A 20,643-nucleotide genomic window follows, 5' to 3' on the forward strand; every position below is an offset into this window, starting at 1 on the left:
AGTGAAACATGTCAAGCCTTTTTGCATCAATCTTGATGATTAATGCTTACAAAAAAAATATCCAGTATCTCAAAATATGAGAATAATCTTCTTTTTTTTTTTATCCTGAGAAGAGCACTAATCTGCTAATGAACTCCCTGAGCCTTCAGTACACACAGGCACAATCATGGGGAAGACTGCTGACTTGACAGTTGTCCAGAGGACACTCATTGACACCCACCATGAGGAGGGTAAGCCACAGAAGGTCATTGCTGAAAGGGCTGGCTGTTTGCAGAGTGCTGTATCAAAGTATATTCATGGAAAGTTGACTGGAAGGGAAAAGTGTGGGAGGAAAAAGTGCACAAGCAACAGGGATGACCGCAGCCTTGAAAGGATTGTCAAGCAAAGTCAATTCACAAGGAGAGGACTGAGGCTGGAGTCAGCGCATCAAGAGCCACCATGCACAGACGTGTCCAGAAAATGGGCTACAAGTGTCTCAATCCCACAAGTGTTGCATTAGTGTCAAGCCACTCCTGAACGCTTCTAATGAACAACATTAGAAGCGTCTTACCTGGGTGAAAAGGGAAAAAGAACTGGACCATTGCTCAGTGATCCAAAGTCCTCTCTTCAGATGAAAGTACCTTTTGCATTTCATTTGGAAATCAAGGTCCCAAAGTCTGGAGGAAGAGTGGAGAGGCCCAGAATCCAAGTTGCTTGAAGTCCAGTATGAAGTTTCCACAGTCAGTGATGATTGGGTGCCATGTCATCTGCTGGTGTTGATCCACCGTGTTTGATCAAGTCCAGAGTCAATGCAGCCATCTACCAGGACATTTTTTGGCACTTCATGCTTCCATTCCCTGACAAGCTTTATTGAGATGCTGATGACCTTTGTGGCACCTGCCCACAGTGCCAAAATGGCTGGTAACTGGTTTGCTGCCTGTGGCATTACTGTGGTTGATTGGCCAGACAACTCACCTTACCATAAACCTCATAGAGAATCAATGTGGTATTTTCAAGAGGAAAATTATATATACCAGACCTAACAACACAGATGAGCTGAAGACTGCTAACAAAGCAACCTAGGCTTCCATAATGCCTCAGCTGTGCCACAGCCTGATTGCCTCAATGTTAAGAGCTCTTTTCAGGTCGACATTTCTGTATTAAAATTTTTTCATTCTAATATTTTGAGATACTGGATTTTTGATTGCCATGAGCTGTAAGCCATGATCATCAAAAAATTATTGAAATCTTTCACTTTATGTGTAATTAATATATATATATATATATATATATATATATTTAGATGCACCTGTATATGCCCACTTTAAATTTGTTGCCAGCAACACATTTCAAAAAAGCTGGGACAGGCAACAAAAGACTGGAAAGTTGTGTAATACAAAAAAAAACCTGGTGGAACATCTCACAACTAATTAGGTTAATTGGCAACAGGTTTGTAACATGACTGGGTATAAAATGAACATCCCAGGATGAGTCTTTCAATGGGATGGAGAGAGGTTCACCACTCTGTGAAAGACTGCGCTGGCAAATAATGCAACAATTCAAGAATAATGTTTCTCAACGCATCATTGTAAAGCAATTTGGGATCTCATCACCTACGTTACATAATATCATTAAAAGATTCAGAGAATATGGAGATATCTCTTTACACAAGTAACAAGGCCAAAAACCAATATTAGATGGCTGTGATCTTCGGGCACTGCATTAAAAACCGACACAATTCTGTAGTGGAAATAAATGCAAGGGCTCAGGAACACTTCTGAAAACCATTGTCTGTTTTGGCTTCATCCACAAATGCTAGTTAAAACTCTACCATGTAAAGAAGAAACATATATAAACAAGATCCAGAACTGCTGCCGCCTTCCCTGGGTCCGAGCTCATTTAAAATGTACTGAGGCAAAGTGGATAACTGTCCTGTGGCCTGACAAATCAAAATTTGAGATTATTTTGGGGAATAAAGGACCCTGCGTCCTCTGGGCTAAAGAGGAGAGGGACCATCCAGCTTCTTATCAGCACACAGTTCATAAGCCAACATCTGTGATGGTATGGGTGGCTTGCACATCAGTGAAGGCACCAATAATGCTGACCAATATATCCAGGGTTTGGAGCAACAAATGCTGCCATCCAGACAACATATTTTTTAGGGAAGGCCTTGCTTATTTCTGTAAGACAATGCCAAACCATATTCTGCATGTATTTAAACAGCATGGCGTAACTGATCTCCTCAGTTCCCAAACGCTTACAGAGCATTGTTAAAAGAAGAGGTGACGCAACACAGTGGTAAACATGCCCCTGTCCCAACTTTTTTTAAATGTATTGCTGCCATCCAATTCAAAATGGGTGTGTATTTTTCTGAAAACAATAAAATTTCTCAGTTTCAACATATGATATTTTGTCTTTGTACTATTTTCAATGAAATATAAGGATACATGATTTTCACATAATTGCATTCTGTTTTTATTTGCATGTTCCGCATTGTCCCAACATTTTTGGAAACGGGGTTGTATGTCCATTCCAGAACTTTACCTTGATTTCAATCATCAAAGGCAGGGTAAGGAGAAACGGTGTGCAGAATAGGATTACACTATCTGTAACAATGAGGAGGCCGGACACATGTGCAGGGAAAACAGACGACTTGTAATAACATAACTGGAACGTTCACAAAAAAAACACTGAACATGAAGACAAGATAGAAAGGCCATTACAGCAGTCCAATCTACTGGAGACAAAAGAGTGGATAACTTTTTCAAGATCTTAGAATGCTCTAATTCTAATGATGTTTTATGGTGATTGTAGGCTGATTTTGTTACCCCAAAATTCGGCACAGTGTGTCAGGTAATTACTTACTCTCACCCAAGACAATTATTTCAGTTTTATCTTTATTTAGTTGCAAAACGTTCTGGCACATTCATTCACTGATTTATTGAAGGCACTGGCGGAGTTTCTTCTTGGTTTTTACAGACATAAAATGTTTCCAGGTTCTTTTTGCTTGCCAATAATATTTTGGACCATGGCAGGTGCAATTGCATCAATAACAAAACATTAGAACTGAAGGTGTCTAGAAGGTCATTAACAGAGTCAGGCACGTGCTCGGGTAAGGCTCTACCTCAACCACATGCCCCTTTGCTATTAAGTGCCCTTTCCAGTTGGCATGTGCCTTGGTGATGTGCATCACACCTACCAACGGGCAAGCGCGTCACTCCCTCCAATGGGCATGTGTCGTCTGTTTTTTTGACACATGTCACTCACTCCAAAACATAGTTCGTCCGTGTGAGCCGACAACTCTGCCTGCTGTTATAAAAATGTGTTGAACTGATGTATTAATGGATTATACATTGTATATTTCTAGTTAAGTATTGGGTTCATGGAATTGTACTGTCTTTGGGATTAGAAGGAGAATGTCAGAGGTGTTGACAATGTTGTAAATGTGGGAGAGAATATCTGGTCTTTATTCAGTTGTTGTGGCACACATTCTTGCAGGTTATCAGTAGACCATTGGGTCCTCTGACCATTTGTTAATCTGCCTAGACCATCAGGGTGCCTATTCTTTGTTCTGTAGGAATGTGGCCAGCTGTCTTGATAGGGTTGTTTACAATACCCCTTTAGCCCCTTGGAGGATGTATGGGCAATAAGCCCATTTGGGTAAACACTAGAGATAGGATGAATATTCAGATTCTTACCCCCACCCATTCTTGTATAAGTACTGAACGTATTTCCAACTGACCCCAGAGATGTCTTACAGTTTAAACTGTAATTCCTCTCTTCTTGCAAGTAAATAAATCAGCTTATTGTGCCAAGAGAATTTTGTCTCTGTACCTACTTCTTAAAGAATTCCAATCAATGGAATTGCCATCACACCACCTTTTCAGATTCAGTACAAGGTCTGCGCATGGTACTGAACAGAGTGCAAATGTCACATTAGTTTAGTTAATGACATAGCTTTCATGAACTGTGCTGTAGTTTTCTCATGGATATAGCATTTTTTGACAGTATCTTATATAATATGGATGTCAGAAATAATCAACATATCAAATAAAGCCTCTCATTTTACTGCCACTTCATTGTCCCTGTCCATCTGGTCCATCTTAATTAGTTCAGGTGAAGGAAACACCAGAGCCCTGTTCTCCATGGTCTACAACATATTATGACCACCTCATCTGTACTCAAATGGTTATTGTAACTCCCAAATTAAATTTTGTAATGCCAAAGTTCATAAGATTCACCAGCACCTGACTACTAATACCTCTCACAGTCTGTCTCTGTCAGGTCTCTCTTTCTCGTTCATTTTCAAGTTTCACGGTTCCTTCTGTGGCTGAAATATCTGATTTTATTCAAAGCCTCTAACTACCACCCTGGTAAAAGTTTGCTTACCCTCTCTCCTCCCTAATAACCACCATTATACATTCCTCTCTCACCTCTGGCACTGTTCCTTCACCTCTAAAATCTGCTGCAATAACTCCTATACTTAAGAAACCTAGTGCAGACCCCAACAATTTAAATAACCACCATCCTATTTCTAACCTGCCTTTTTCTATACACAATTCTTGAAAAAACTGTTGCATCTCAGGTTCATGCACACTTGTCTAACAATAACCTCTATGAACAATTCCAATCTGCTTTCCGCCCCTGCCATAGCACTGAAACAGCACTGGTAAAAATCACTAATGATCTTCTCATGGCAGCTGACTCGGGACTATTAATCATTCTAATCCACCTTGATCTGAGTGCGGTCTTTAACACCATCTCTCATAACATCCTCCTTGACAGACTAGTCTCTATTGGTATAACTGATCCACCCTAGGACTGGTTTAAATCCTATCTCTCTGGCCGCACTCAGTCCATCCAACTTAGAACCTTTAAATCACATCCATCTCTTGTCACTACCGGTGTTCCCCAGGGCTCTGTCCTGGAGCCCCTTCTGTTTATCATCTATCTACTTCCTCTTGGCCATATCTTCCGTAAATTAAATATAAATTTCCTCTGCAATGCGGATGACACCCAGCTGTACTTCTCAACCAAATCTACCTCCACCATATCACCCACCTCCTAACGGAAATCAAATCCTGGTTTTCCTGCAACTTCCTCAAACTTAGCAATAACAAAACTGAGGTTCTCCTCATTGACATCAAATCCCCTCTGACAAAACATGATAGTTACTTTCTTACCATTGATAACTCCTCAGTTTCTCCCTCCCCTCAGGTCAAGAGTCTGGGTGTCACCCTCGACAGCAAACTTTCATTTCAAGCTTACATTAATAATGTGACCCGGTCTGGATACTTCCATTTACATCAATCGTCTACATACGTCTCTCACACCCACTAGTACAACCATTCTCGTTCACACCCTGGTTACATCTCGTATTGATTACTGTAATTCTCTTCGGTCTTCCTCTCAAATTTATACATAAACTTCAACTGGTTCAGAACTCTGCCGCTCATATCATTACCAGAACATCTTCTATTAATCACATCACTCCTGTTCTTCAGCAGCTATATTAGATCCCAGTAAAATACTGCATTGATTTTAAGATTCTGCTCCTCACATTCAAGACCTTTCACAACCTCACTCCTCTGTACCTCACTGACCGCCTTCATATCAACATACCCACCCATACTCTCAGGTCTTCTTCTTCTGTTCACCTCACTGCACCTCCTGCACCTTCTATGGGGTTTAGAGCCTTCAGCCACTCTGCCTCTCTCCTCTGGAATTCTCTTCCACCAGACAACCGTAACATCACCTCGCTTTCCATATTCAAACCCCTCCTAAAAACACATATTTTCACACTGACATATCTAACTCGATCACTATTCATCTGTTTTTAGCAATGTTTTTTTATTTATTATTATTATTATTATTATTGTCTAGTATGGTGATCTTGAGTGTTTAGAAAGGCGCCTACAAATAAAATGTATTATTATTATTATGCATCAGACTTGGATGATTCACAGAGCCTGGACACAGCCCACATGCATTTACAGTATTATTTATTACATTTTGTTCTCTTAAAATGTTTACCCGGCACAGCCAGAAGAGGAGTGGCCACCCCTCAGAGTCTGGTTCCTTTCTAGCTTTCTTACTAAGTTTCAACCCTATTAGAAAGTTTTTCCTAGCCACTGTGCGTCAGTCCTGTTGTTGTTTGCTCTTTGGGGTTTCAGGCTGGGTGTTTTGTAAAAGCACTTTGTGACAACTGCTGATGTAAAAAGGGATTTATAAAATATTTTACATTGATTGGTTGATTGATCAAAAAAAACACAGACATTATCAGATAAGGCAAGGCCAATCACAGCAACATTTCAGATATTAACACCTACAGTAATTACTAGATCCGTTTGTCCTTGATTATACGAAGTCCCTTTCACATGGTACTAATAATATCATTAATTAAAAAACACTTTTTTGATTGGAGTTTAACGTTTATGAGAGCAAGTTTCATGTTAATGGCAGACTTCATGGTACTTTGTTCTTGATGTGAAATTGGTATGAGTGGTATAGCGTGTGTTACGTTGAGTTCTATTCGGTCTGTTTCTAGTTTTAACAGGTATGGGAATATGATAGATGGTTCCGGCCTGATCATTTTGTAGTAATGAGTGCCTTTCCTAGAGCAGGAACCCGAAGGACATCAGCTTTTATCTTCTCCAGCAATGCTAGCAATACACAATGTTCTTGACACACAGGCTAGTTCATTCATGTTCAAGTGGTATTCATGCAGATTTAATAATGTTTCAAATTTATTTTCCAGGTGTGGAGTTGTGATGGTTGCGGTCTCTAGCTGGTTGCTCCATTAGCCGGCCAACTGTTCGGTGAACTGTCAGGTGTGGAACAAAACTACGTACTTTGTAACAACACAGTCGACACAGCTGTCACAGTTTGCTTCATTGGTGTAGATACGGGTTTCCCAAGTTTTGGAAAAGTTACAATATCGTCCAAGAAAAAAATTATCCCTTCACTTTTAACCTTCTGAACTGTACCAGGGAATGCAAGCTTACCAACAGGAGAATGTGGATGTGTCATGAAGTACTCCGTCCCTTTAACAATAACCTGGTTTCAAGCACAGCAATCCTCTGTAGCAGTCAATGGCATTCTGTGCACTTTGAGTGCTGTGAAGAGGGAAGGGACAGAGGGGGGAGGGTTGTCGTCCTTCCTGCGTATTATTTGCTTCCCAAAGAACTGTATGACTGAATTCTAGGAAGAAGGTAACTGTATAATAGCTAACTTTACAGTTAACCTAACAGTTTAAGCTTGCTGCTATTGTGAGCTATGTTAGAAAATCTGATGTTCTATTAGGTTGATAAGTAGAAAACAATTAATAACATAGACTATACTCACTTAGCGATTCAAAACCAAACAAAAATCTCAAACTAATAGAACTACTAAATATTTACAAAATATACAGGAGCTCACTGTCTTACAGCCTCACTTACTCACTCTTATCTCATGACTACGCCACAGTTTCTATTTAACGATAGTAGCTGGTTATCCATATTGTAAAGGAGTAGGGTTTATTTTATAGTACACTGAACAAAATTATAAATGCAACACCTATAAACGGCCTCACAACCGCAGACCATGTGTAACCACACCAGCCCAGGACGTCCACATCCAGCATCTTAACCTCCAAGATCGTCTGAGACCAGTCACCCGGACAGCTGCTGCATAACCAAAGAATTTCGGCACAAACTGTCAGAAACAATCACAGGGAAGCTCATCTGCATGCTCATTGTCCTCATCGGGGTCTCGAGTCTTGACGAGATCCTGAGGCCCATTGTTTCATCCACGACCATCACCTCATGTTGCAGCATGATAATGCACAGCTCCATGTTGCAAGGATCTGTACACAATTCCTGGAAGCTGAAAACATCCCAGTTCTTGCATGGTCAGCATACTTACCGGACATGTCACCCATTGAGCATGTTTGGAATGCTCTGGATTGGCGTATACGACGGCATGTTCCGGGTCCTGCCAATATCCAGCAACTTCGCACAGCCATTGAAAAGGAGTGGACCAACATTCCACAGGCTACAATCAACAACCTGATCAACTTTACGCAAAGGAGATGTGTTGCACTGTGTGTGGCAAATGGTGGTCACACCAGATACTGACTGGTTTTCTGACCCCCCCCTCCCCGGATCCCCCTGGACTGCTCCAATACAGTAAAACTGCACATTTTAGAGTGGCCTTTTATTGTGGCCAGCCTAAGGCACACCTGTGCAATAATCATGGTGTCTAATCAGCATCTTGATATGCCACACCTATGAGGTGGATCAATTATCTCGGCAAAGGAGAAGTGCTGACTAACACTGAGTTAGACAGGTTTGGGAACAATATTTGAGAGAAATAGGCCCTTTGTGTACATAGAGAAAGTCTTAGATCTTTGAGTACAGCTCATGATAAATGGGGGCAAAAACAAAAGTGTTGCATTAATTATTTTGTTCAGTTTAGATTGGCAGCCACAAATCTCAATAGTTAGCTTTTTAACCTAGCCAATATAAGCAGTACATTCCCAAAGCAAAATTCAATAGAATTAACCTATTTACCACTTTGGGCATGTTTTGTTTCTTAACCATGGTAAACAGTCTTTTACAAACTGGTGGGGTTTTAATCCTCAATATTGATTAACTGATAGCTGTGGTATTTGAGACAGAATACCAAGAGTATGATGTCACATCACTTTTTATGGCTCTATTTACATTGGTAGTCCGGTTTATAAGCCCAATAAGCCATCCCTGGGGTTTATATATTGCCAATATACCAGGCTAAGTACTGTGTACAGGCACTTGTGCAGCGGTGGTATATTGGCTACACAGCACACCCCCTTGTGCCTTATTGCTTTCTTATAAACCAGATGGTTTGAATGCTGATTAGCTGATATCCATGGTATATGAGACTGTATACCACGGGTATGACTTCAAATCACTTTTTACTGACATAATTGAGTTGATAACTAGTTTAGAAATGCAACAAGGCATCTTGGGAGTTTGTGATATATAAGAAGAAAAAAACTATTGTCCACCACATGACATGACAGAAAATTGTCTTAGGTTAGGGCTTCATAAAACACATAGAAACACATAGGATTATATACAACCGTGTAGCAGAGACATTGTGCAGTGAAGACATAATAAATACCAAGCGCAAGCAAGTCTACTTGTTTAAAATGGTTATGGGAGTGGCTATGTATAAATCTTTGTATGTTTTCTTCTTGGCCAGAAGAGCCTTGAAGCGATGACCTGATGGGAGTAGCTGGAATGAGGGTTGGATCGGGATATAGTGTTGAAAGTACTCACTTGGATTGTGCTGGTTACCTTGTTTGCTTGTTTGGTGATTCTTGTGAGTTTTGTCTTGTTATTTACTGTAAGGAAGTTGTACCCGGATGCAATGCTGAATGTGAGGACTAATTAAGTGAATGACTTGTTTACTGTTGTTTAAAAGTCGTTTTAGACGTTAAAACCATTCCGCTTCCTCAGGAGGAACATTTGATGCTAGACCTTTTTGTAGACCTTGTCTGCATGCTAGTGTTTGACCATTGTCAGGTTATTTCATTTGTATATATAGAAAATAGGATACGGGAAAGTACACAGCCCTGGGGTACCCCAGTGTTTAAAACCATAGTTTGAGATTTAAAACCATTAACCAGTAGCCTGCTGGACATCATTTTGTAGGGGGCTGGCAGTGCTCCTCCTGTTCCTCCTTGCACAAAGGAGCAGATACCAGTCCTGCTGCTGGGTGGATGCCCTTCTACGGCCCTGTCCAGCTCTCCTTGTATAATGACCCGTCTTCTGGTATCTCCTTCATGCTCTTGAGACTGTACTGGGAGACACAGCAGACCTTCTTGCAACGGCACATATAAATGTGCCATCCTGGAGGAGCTGGACTACCTGTGCAACCAGAATGGGCTGGAGGTACCGCCCCATGCTACCAGTCATGACAAGGACACTAGCAAAACGCAAAACTAGAGAGGAATTAGTCAGGAAAGATAAGGAGAGAGCAATTGTCTGTGGCCACCACCTGCAAAACCTTTCCCTTTTTGGGGTTTAGTCTTGCTGTTGCCTCTCCTGTGCACCTGTTGTCACTTTCATTTGCACCAAAACAGGTGAAATTGATTCACAATCGCTTATGTTTCCTAACTGGACAGATTGATATACCTGAAATGTAATTGCCCTTGTGTTACACTGTGATGATTATGTGTTCCCTTAATTTTTTTGAGCAGTGTATATTGCTTCAGGTATATTTCCTACAGCACAGGTCCAGTGTTCTGTCCAGTCTTGTGGGTGAGGTGAGGTATTGCTCCAACTGTGGTAGTAGTGCAGTTATGTCATACTTCTTAAAGTCCCTGAATATAAACACTGGCTGACCAGCCGCTCTGTTGACTGCACTGTTTTGTAGTCAGCTATCTGTGTCCAGGCACTTATCGATGCATCGCACCTAACAACACAGCCGCGGTATACTGTTCATATACCACACTACCTTGTGCCTTATTGTTTACATAATCATGTACACTGTGCTAGGCCTTCGGGTAAAATGCCGCGTTTTTATATATAGCTTCCGAGCTGGGGCTGTTCTTTTTAGGTCTCTCGCTTTAGGGCAGCGGTTCCCAAACTTTTTTTCCTGCGCACCCCCTTCTATGTCCCAACTGGGTTGGCGCACCCCCAATCCCCACTTAAAAATAAATAAAAAACGCAACAAAGCTTTGTTTTATCGCCATATAAAGACTCATGTTATATCATGCGCAAATAACCAGAACACGCATGACAATAACAACATCAACAAAGTTTCAATATAATGCAACAAAGCTACGCACAAGCTTACTTTTAAGAGGACAAGTGACAGACAGGCTCAGAAAGCACGGTTATTTTCAGCTGCGTAAAAGAAACATTGCAGCAATAGCAGGCTAGGCCTATTTAATGACCGTGGAGCTAGCATCATCATCATCATTACACAACGGTTATGGAAATTAGAACGACAGACAGTACAATACATTGAATTAAATTGGCATGTTTCGTGTGCAGGTGAGATAAGGAGGCTTCAGACAGCTGTTTGCTAGAACTTCACTGCACAACACGCACTGAGGCTTCGGGCAATCTGTATCGCCGATCCAAGTGAAGCCCAGACCCAGATAATTGTCATCATATTTCCTTCTTTTTTTCCCCGTCTGGTGTTCACCCTCATCACCTTTTTTTGCCATCTCCTTCCCTCCTCTTCGGTTTCCTCCGGCGCAACTTCTGACTCCCGCTCATTTTCTTCCTCTATTTTCTCCGTCCCTGTTGCCTCCAAATCCTCACTCTCTCTTGGTTCCTCTTCTCTTTCGTGACTAACAACTTTATCATTTAACGTCCCACTTGACAGTTTCCCTGATTTCAGCCAGTTAAGCATATTTATTATATGTATATGGAATGAATTAATGAAACGAGTCGGCACGCTTATAGTAGCGGCTGCAGTGCATAAAAGAAAAGCAGTGCGTAGAAGACAGCAGCTGTCTTCTTCTAGGTTTCTAAAAATAAAACAAATAAATTATAGTTTTTTATTTGAAATAAAAGCGATTATGGAAATGTTTACTGTTCATGTTTTTTTATTGTATGGGAAAATCCTACTTAAAAAAACAGACCGCCATTAAATTTTTCCTCTCGCGCAACCCCTGGTGGCAGCTCGCGTACCCCTGGGGGTGCGCGTACCACACTTTGGGAATCCCTGCTTTACGGTTTCGGACTGTGGCACTAGAGGACCTTTACGTCCAGATCCATTTTTCAAAACTCATAGGCGACTTCTGTGTGTTGTCATGGTAAAACATGATTTTGCGCTGGAGAATAGCCGTACTGTCAATTAAATCTGTCAACCTTGCATACAGGGCCACACGGATGCTCACATCGCGGAGATGAGTAACGTCGGAAATACAAGTGGATCCTAGTTTTCTTTTACACGTAAGCATATCAAAATATTTCAATAAAACGTAATAACCTCAACTAAATCCGCATACATTTTTAAAAGTTTCAGGTGACTTCTAGTCTACAATTACAGATTTATTAAAAGAGATCGCCAGACAAATGAATTAAGATGTCTGGGAAAAAGATCAACAGATTAGGGTATGTAAAGCATATATATTTTGGTTGCTATTAGGGAGGACATTGCAGCTTGCATTAGCTGCTCAAGTGGACATGGGCAACAGGGCAGATTTAACACAGTGCAGAATTTATAGTTGTCTTTTACAAGTGTGTAGCCACAAATTATATAAAGTATTTCACAGGGGAGTCCGGTAGAGTGCGAGGATTGGGGTACCACCATCGCCTAATTTTCACTAGCCAATATATATATATATATATATGGTGGCTAGTGAAAATGCAGAGTGGCTAGTAACTTTGGAAAACCACTAGCCATGGCTGGTGAGGCAAAAAGGTAATGTCAAGCGTTGATACCTAGTATTCAATCATTCCATTAAATGCTATTTCGCGTCAAAGATCTGTTTTGCCAGGCGCTAAACTACATTTCGTCTCTGAGAAGCTCCAGATGCTTCTTTCTATTCTTTGGTTTTCACAAGCATGCGCACATGTCTAGAGGCGAGGTGTAAAAGGGTACACAGGAAGACAGAATGCAGGATTTTGATGAATGTGATATAAGTGGTTTTATAATATCAACTAGCCCATGTAATGCAGACCTATCATTATGAAATAGGCACGTGGACTGTAATAATTGTTTCATCTAAAAGTTGGCAGTCTGCAGAATTTCCCATTTAGGGCTGTTTTTCAGTTTTCTGTCAGGTCCCGCAGGTCCAGCTGGAATTCCGCGGTAATACAGCCCCGTTACCATATTGGAAAGCGCTGGCTATCATCCGCTACGTCAGAAAGGGCGGGTATAAGTTTGCTCCACAGCTGTGCATCTCCCTGGTACAGTCAACACTCCTCCAGAGAGACTGTTGCTGAAGGGAAAGCTCAGCCGGGTGACGTGGAATATCATCGAGCTGAAAGGTCAGTCACTTTGGCGCGTAGGATGTTTATGAAACTATTTAGTCACTTTGACCGCAGATATAACAAGTACAATACATCCAAGCAAGGAACTGATGTTTTTTTTTCAGTTTTTACAACCATTACAGAAGTAGGGAGTAACCTCGTAGGGGTACTCTTTGTTGAGGGTCTTTTTTAATCGGGGTTTATTCATCAGGTGTCTCCAAAGCCTTCATATGCTACGAGATAACTCTTTATTTTAGGAGTGAGATATCACCGTGGTTGATATCACTGTGCTTCTATCCAAATTATTTTCATGGTTCAGATAAATTTCCATGCAAACAGCTCAGCGGAGCACCAAGAAAAACATCAAGCCTAACTTTCTACCAGAGCCTAAACAACGTATGTAACTGTCTTTTAGTTTCTTGGTAGGTCAGGCCAATATCACAGTCACAATTACAAGCCTGTCTTATAATTTGAAAAGAGACATGTGTCTAGACCGCGTCCCATGCATGGAGGAGGTCTATGTGCGTGGGAGGAGGTCTATGTGCGTGGCAGATACTGTGGAACAAGCAGCCAGTGCCTTAGGACCCGCAGAGAAGATAGCAATTATAGTTAATAATAATTAGTTAATAATTAGTTAGGAATAATTCGTTAGAAAATCCATGTAGATGGATCAAGATAACTGACCTACAGTCCCACCAAGATCTACAGTATTGTTTGTCAGTGTGGTAGACTGGTAGGAGACGGTCTTACTAATGAAAGAAGGTCTCTCTCTCTCTCTTTGCTTTAGGGTGGGAACTCAAGAGATCAAGTGTCAGGGATAACCATCAGGCATGTAGAGATGAAATTAGAGGGGGAGGAGAAGACGAAGACATTAGAGAAGTGTGTGGTTTGAGGTTCAGTAATACTGAAGACTTTTTTCCATCAGTGGTAAACCAGGAAAACTTCAATGACAACCAGATGTGCCTTGAGAGACTGAAAGTATGTGTGTGTGGGCAAAAGAGAAAGAAGGAGTGATGGGTTGTGGGGAATTTAACCGTGACTGTGTCTAGCTGGGAAACAGGACTGAACTTTACCACAGTCGGCCTCTGAAGGTTTTTTGCATTAGCTACACTCTGTGTGGGTGGAGAGCCAGAGTTTTTTTTTTGATATTACATTAGCAGCAGGCAGGACCGGCCAACCTAAGTTTCTTTCAGCTGTAGGTTGACTGCGTTTGATTGATTGCTTTCATTTTACTCTGTTGACTTTATCCCACTCTTGCAGTTCTATTCAATTCTGTGCTAAATTTGAATAAAAGGTTTCATTTTGCATCTATAAAAACTGCAGTTTTATCTGATATAAAAACATACATGTAATTGAATTCTGTTGACATGTTAGATGTAACAATTAGATGTGTGTAAATGAAAGCACATTAAAAAAATCTGAACTAAGACAATGGTAAGCACAATGAACATATAGTTGGAATCTAGAGCCAAACCTTTTTTTTTTTTTTTTATTCGGTTGGGTGTCCTTCTATTTAATAACCTGTTGATTTAAGCAGGAGAATGGCAATAACAGTTATTTGTGAGGCTAGTCTTGACAGCACTTGACTGTTGTTAAGCTTGAAAGACCAGGTTGCTGAACTGTTGCAAAATGACCACTGATATTTGCAAATAAGGCACATATAATTTTCTTTATTTTAACACAAAGTATTAAAGAAGATATATTAAGAAAATGTATATGACACCAACAGTTTTGATGACTGTTTCAAAATTGTATGTAAGGGTTTAGTCTCTACTCAGAAAGTGGGAGAATGGAAACGAGGAAGCCTGAACATACAAACCTCTTCTACACATCACCGCCTTATTAGAAGAAAAGATTGGAGAAGCAGAGAGATGCTGACTGAGAGTACTGTAATCAGCTTCCTCTTTCCTTTGATTTGTTTGTCCAGTTGGTGGATGTCCTGTATTTCCTCATCCTCACTGTCCTCATCAACCGACATGCAGGAGATCCACCAACTAGCCAAACAGAGAGAAAAGAGGAAGCCAAAGACAGTAATTAAATGACTTTTTGGAGGGTGGTGCAGTCAGCCTTACATGGCATATGGGTCAGGCTGCCTGCCCACGACGACATATACTGCACACAGTGCTGCAGTAATGCAAAAAAGATCTGCATGGACCTCTCCCATCCAAGCCATGGGTTGTTTAGGCTGCTACACTGGGTGTATTCATGTTCATGATTTGTGTGATGAAACCTAATATACCCAACCTGAGATTTGGTGTTTGTTGGGTTTTTGAATATAAACTCTCATGTATGTGTTATCATACAGAGAAAGTGCTTTTGAACAGAATAGAGGTACCCTGAAACACCCAGTGATTATTAAATTGGAATATTGTTGCATCTTTTGAGTTTTAAAAACACTTTACAGTACACCAAAAAGATTATTTCATATAATGCAATATATGATAACATTAAATACAAACACTGTAGTCTTAATAACATTAGATGCAAACATTACAGCCCAATAACATGTATAGTCTAATATATATTGATGGTAAGAGCCTATAGAATATTAGAGGGGGAAGTAGAAATAGTTTATTTTGAAAATATGCAATAATCCTTCCAGTTATTTAATTAGACGTTAAAACAAGGAGTGAAAGTGGGATAGACTGAAATAGAATAAAAATTCCAGATTTCTTGCAGAAGGATGTTAGTACATTTAATGGGAATTTCATTTGAAATGAACACAGACAGCCAAACCCTGATGTTGACCAACTCGCAGGCAAAGTGACTTAATCCCATCTATTACTCCCTGTGTGTTTGTGTTAGAAACAGATCTCTTTTTATTGTGTCCTTCTCACTTTTTCCAGTCCACCCACAGTATGTAAGGCAGTACTGTATAGAATACACCTTCTGCTATGTTTTGTCAAAAGTAAAAAGTTCTGGAAAAGTCACAAGGTCATCGCTTTTTCTCAAGCTATTTGAGCTACAAACAAGTAGGTAAAAAACGTTAAAAGGAAAAAGCTGGAGGTACTAAAGTTAACAACTGGACTACATATACAGTACATTTGTTCAAAGTCATCATTGGCTGTTTTCTGAAAAAGGTCACAAAAACAAACCCCAGATCCTAACAGTTTGAGCTGCATATATGGATGGTCTTCTTTGAAATAAATGGCCTCAGGCACAACGTGAGTGTAAAAATGAAATGTGAACAAGGCATTTGCCAAGGGGAAAAAATATCAAGTTGCAGACAGCTTTAGAAAAAAATATACACGTTTAGAACTGATGATTGGATGCATGGTACAAACATAAATACACTTAATCGATTATGTAATGTTATGATAGACAGCTTTGTAGGACCCAAACATACAGTACAGAGAGCCACTGTTAAACAATCTTAAGAACGAATCATTGTAGATTTGCTGCAAGTTCACAAACAATATGATCTCTTTACCCGTGCAGCAGTTCAAAAGCATTTCATGCTCTTAACCAGACTTAGCTGGTTGCAGCCACAACTTTAGCTCTTTTGAAAAACCTTTATTTGTATACAATACAGTCATGCATGTTAATTGTTTAAAGTTTGTTGTTTGCCGTATGTTTGTTTATTATATGCCTTCTCTGGATGTTAATGAGTCATGAGTCAACTTCTGTTCTTATCACTGAAAGACTACAAATAATCTGAGTAATTGATAAGATTCAACCCTTCTATTACTAGTAATTGAGTAAATGATTTTTAAAGGCATTTGTCAAGATGAGTTCACACTGCTCTTCTTGGCTATCATCAAACTGGATTTGAGCAGAGATTCCACTCTATAATATCTCTGACTTGGGTTCAGGTTTGCTAAATAGTTACTCAGCTAACCTTTGTTCACAGTACATTCTAAAGAATGATTCTAGGTTTATGTTTACATTTGTTCAGGAATATAATAACTTTACAATAATGTTTCTGACATTAAGTTAGTCAAAAAAAAGAATCTAGGTGTTCGCATGTCTAATAACATCAGAATACACTATAATTTGACAATATCTGCATATAAATGACAGACATACATTTCTATTCCAGCAAATCTACACACACACACACACACACACACACACACACCTTCAACCATAAACATTCTCTATGGATTTTGGTACACAAGTATAGTAAAACCAGTACACACACATTCACCCACATGATTACACACATTTAGTCCTTGCTACTTGATGTACTGTACCATTTATATTGTGATCATTATTTTCTTTCCATTTATTATCCTTTTTACTTGATTGTGTATTTTTCTATTGGTTCTGTACTGGTACACTTTCACTTTCTTGTTTTATATTAGTTCATCTAATCTAACTGACTACATAGTTCAGTAGCAGAGATATAAGGATTTGCTACACCCGCAGTATCTGCTTAATGTGTATGTGACTAACCAATACAACTTTTAAGAGACTGATAAGGCATTGATTCTTCCCCCCCCGTGCTGAGCAGGTGTTACGGAAGGTTTACAGTAAGTCCAAACATTGTTTTCCAATTGGAGTCCAGCACACTCACACTACGGGCGGTCTACCCATATTCAGATTCTGCCTAGTATTGGACTAAAGAGCACCGACTATAATGATAAATCGGTGTCTGGAAAAGCATCTTTAAGTGTGCATGTTTGTCTAATACGTGTGTAATAGAGTTTGTGTTGCAGGATGATGCGGACAACCCTCTTGCTGTGCCTGTGGGCCCTCTCCTTATCTTATGCTCAGTTGGTGAGACCAATCCACATCACCTTTTTCAAACTTTCTCTCTCTATACTCAGGTCATTCCTCTAGCTCACCAGATTCTCCATTGTCCTTGTATCTTTGTGTCCCTGCATTCTAGCCAATTCCCATTATCCTCCCATCGCTTCTCAGACTTGTCTTTATCTTTCTTTATTCCTGAACGTTTCTCCATTAATTAGCTATGTCTATACCTATGCTGTCTCTTCCTGTTTCTTTGGATCGACCAATTCCATGCAGTCGGAGACAGAGGAGGCAGGAGGGGAGGAGGAAGCTGTTGAGCTCTTTACCACTGATAGGACCAAGATGGCTGCGGCCACCTCTGACTTTGGGTACAACTTGTTCCGGGCACTTGCGGGTCGCGACCCCAAGACCAATGTGTTCCTATGCCCCATCAGTGTCTCTGCAGCCCTCACCCAGCTATCCATGGGTTAGTTAGCCTCAGCACTGTTAACTTGCAAAATCATAATCACAAATTGCCCCCCCAACTCTCTCTTTTTCTCGTCCCCAAGGAGCATCTCCAGATCGTTCAGAGAGGTGGTTGTACAGGGCTTTGAGGTACCACACTCTGCAGGACCCTCAGCTTCATAACACTCTCAGAGACTTGCTGGCCTCCCTCAGAGCACCTGGAAAAGGCCTTAGTATTGCTGCACGTATCTATCTGGCCCGCAGTGAGTGTGTATAGACGTAAATGTGTCTGAAACTTTTTTACTTGACTGAGTGTGTGTTTTGTTGTATGTTTGTTGATATGTGTGTGTGTGTGTGTCTGTGTGACTCTCCAGGACTGCGTCTAAAGCAGGATTACTTTGATTTGGTGGAGAAGCAGTATGGGGTGAGACCCAAAGCTCTGATGGGTGGGGCTAAAGATGTAAGCGAAATCAATGACTGGGTCAAACAGCAGACAAGTGGCAAGGTCAACAGCTTCTTGTCCAAGCCTCTGGGACGGAACGCTGGTGTGTTCCCTGTGGGTGCTGCTTACTTCAAAGGTAAGAACTATCATTCTGCAGTATAGTTCTCCTCAAATCACACACCCATTTTTGCACTTAATTTGCAACAAGCTGTGCATGTGTGTGTGTGTGTGTCTAGGGAAGTGGATAACTCGATTCAGTCAGAGTGGAGCAATGGAGGACTTCCAGCTTGATGGAGAGGCGCCTGCCCGGATTCCCATGATGCAACAGGACAATTATCCTGTGAAGATGGGAGTTGACTCAGACCTGGGCTGCACAGTGAGTACCAGACACAGTGGCAAGATTGGGTTTTGTCGGCAATCACTTTTTCAAACAGTCATTTACAAAAGCTTGTTTCAGGGAAAACATCTACCCATGCCTTGCCTCTCTCTTCCACTCTCTCCAGATTATTCAGATCCAGATGCAAGATGACGTCAGCATGTTTGTGTTCCTTCCTGATGATGTCACTCAGAACATGACCCTGGTGGAGGATAGCCTGACAGCTGAGTTTGTTCAGGACCTCTCGATGACCCTTCACAACGTGAAGGCAGCCCTTACCCTACCTGTCTTAAAATTCAGCTACTCTACTGATCTCCTGCCACTACTCGCTGAACTGGGTAATTACCTGCAACTCCTTTCCGTTCTCCATCTTCTTGGCCTTCTCATCTCTCACATCCTCTCTTTCCATCTCTCCAGGGCTCGACGAATTTTTGGCAGACACGGACCTGTCTAAGATCACAACTCAAACGGCAAAGCTTGGTAGCCTCAATCATAAAGTTGTCATGGAGATGGCTCCGGAGGGTACCCAGTATGCCAGCTCCAGCCCTGCCCAAGCACCTTTGACATATCGCGTGGACCGCCCCTTCTTGTTTCTGGTGAGGGATGAAGCCTCAGGGGCACTGCTCTTCATTGGCAGGGTTGTGAACCCACGTAGTTTGAGGATATGAACAACACCCACACTCAAATATACTCACAAATAGACACAGCACTCTTCGCAGGTCGTAGGAGGGGATCAGCCATCGTTAAATTTCTGTTTCTTTGTCTCATTAATGCACAGTATGAGAGGATGAACACTTGACTAGATTCAGCTATTGGATCAGATAATACAGTTTGTTAATCCTATATGAATACAATGTATACCATTCAGACCTATAGTCAAAAAACCAACAAGTCCTTGAAGTCTCAAGTTGTTTTCAGTGAAAGGAATTTTGAATTGAAAAACAGCTTTCACTATGTTTGAAAAAAAAAAATCTAAATTATGCTTATCTGACACTCTTCTAAGAGGCCCAGACAATACTTTATGCTTTAATCAAAGAAAATATTCTTCACAATATTGTGTATGCAAGAAATAAACATTAAGGTTGTAAGACTGTCTTTCTGTGTGTTTCTGTCTCTAGGGAAGACATTATATAACAATCCAGTTGACGTTCTGTAACTGTTTCCAGTGAAGCCTTGGGTTATTTGGCAAGAAATATGACTCTTGGATTTTCTTTCCTTCGCTATTGTGCTGGGAAACAAAATTACAGTACTAACACACATACAGTGATCTCCAAAGGTACTTGGACAGAGACACGTGTTTAGGGTTGGGCTCTGTATTCCAGCACTTAGGATTTTAAATTATACTCTGACTATGGGGTTAAAATACAGACTGTCCATTTTAATTTCAGTGTATTTTCCTTCCATATCAGATGAAATTACACAAGTTTTGAGTTTCCAAAAGTAATAGTGGCTTATTTGGTAGGTGTGTTTATGTTGTTTTTTCATTCACAATATGGCTGAAGAGTTGATGCAGGTGTTGGCAATATGAAGCAGATAAATCAGAAACAATGATCAGACCCGCAACAACATTAAGTGCTCCAAAATCAACAGTTTGGTACATGAAGAAGAACTGACTGATGTCTGACTGATCAGTAAGCTTCCTGGAGGTAGGTGATTGTGGACAGATGAGACACAGACTAACATATTCCAGAGTGATGACAAGGAATGTGTTGAGAAAACCAGGAACCGGCAGGGAAATAAGACATCATCTGGGA

General features: G+C 40.7%; 1 protein-coding gene across 3 annotated transcripts; it reads left to right on the forward strand.

The window, feature by feature from the left end:
• The first annotated feature begins 12,847 nt into the window (after window positions 1–12,847).
• serpinf1 (serpin peptidase inhibitor, clade F (alpha-2 antiplasmin, pigment epithelium derived factor), member 1) lies at window positions 12,848–19,977 on the forward strand. 3 transcript variants are annotated; one of them, XM_020047839.3, is made up of 9 exons: window positions 12,896–12,953; window positions 17,389–17,407; window positions 17,594–17,654; window positions 17,904–18,093; window positions 18,176–18,334; window positions 18,446–18,649; window positions 18,750–18,889; window positions 19,017–19,227; window positions 19,307–19,977. In XM_020047839.3, the coding sequence occupies exons 3-9, from the start codon at window positions 17,595–17,597 to the stop codon at window positions 19,555–19,557; spliced, it is 1,215 nt and encodes a 404-aa protein (XP_019903398.1). In that variant the 5' UTR covers window positions 12,896–12,953; window positions 17,389–17,407; window position 17,594; the 3' UTR covers window positions 19,558–19,977. The 3 variants fall into 3 exon arrangements, with proteins under 3 accessions (XP_010891802.1, XP_019903397.1, XP_019903398.1); XM_010893500.3 differs by lacking the exon at window positions 17,389–17,407 and having other exon boundaries at window positions 12,848–12,953; XM_020047838.3 differs by lacking the exon at window positions 17,389–17,407 and having other exon boundaries at window positions 12,877–12,953; window positions 17,580–17,654.
• Window positions 19,978–20,643: the final 666 nt, after the last annotated feature.

This window comes from Esox lucius, chromosome 7 (genome assembly GCF_011004845.1).
Source record: "Esox lucius isolate fEsoLuc1 chromosome 7, fEsoLuc1.pri, whole genome shotgun sequence".
Classification (NCBI taxonomy): domain Eukaryota; kingdom Metazoa; phylum Chordata; class Actinopteri; order Esociformes; family Esocidae; genus Esox; species Esox lucius.

Bases quoted from the DNA above. Each gene is read 5' to 3' on its own strand.
- serpinf1 (XM_010893500.3), top strand. From the start codon at position 17,595: ATGATGCGGACAACCCTCTTGCTGTGCCTGTGGGCCCTCTCCTTATCT. The intron at 18,890-19,016 runs GTGAGTACCAGA...CACTCTCTCCAG, and splicing joins ACTCAGACCTGGGCTGCACA to ATTATTCAGATCCAGATGCA. The intron at 19,228-19,306 runs GTAATTACCTGC...CCATCTCTCCAG, and splicing joins GCCACTACTCGCTGAACTGG to GGCTCGACGAATTTTTGGCA.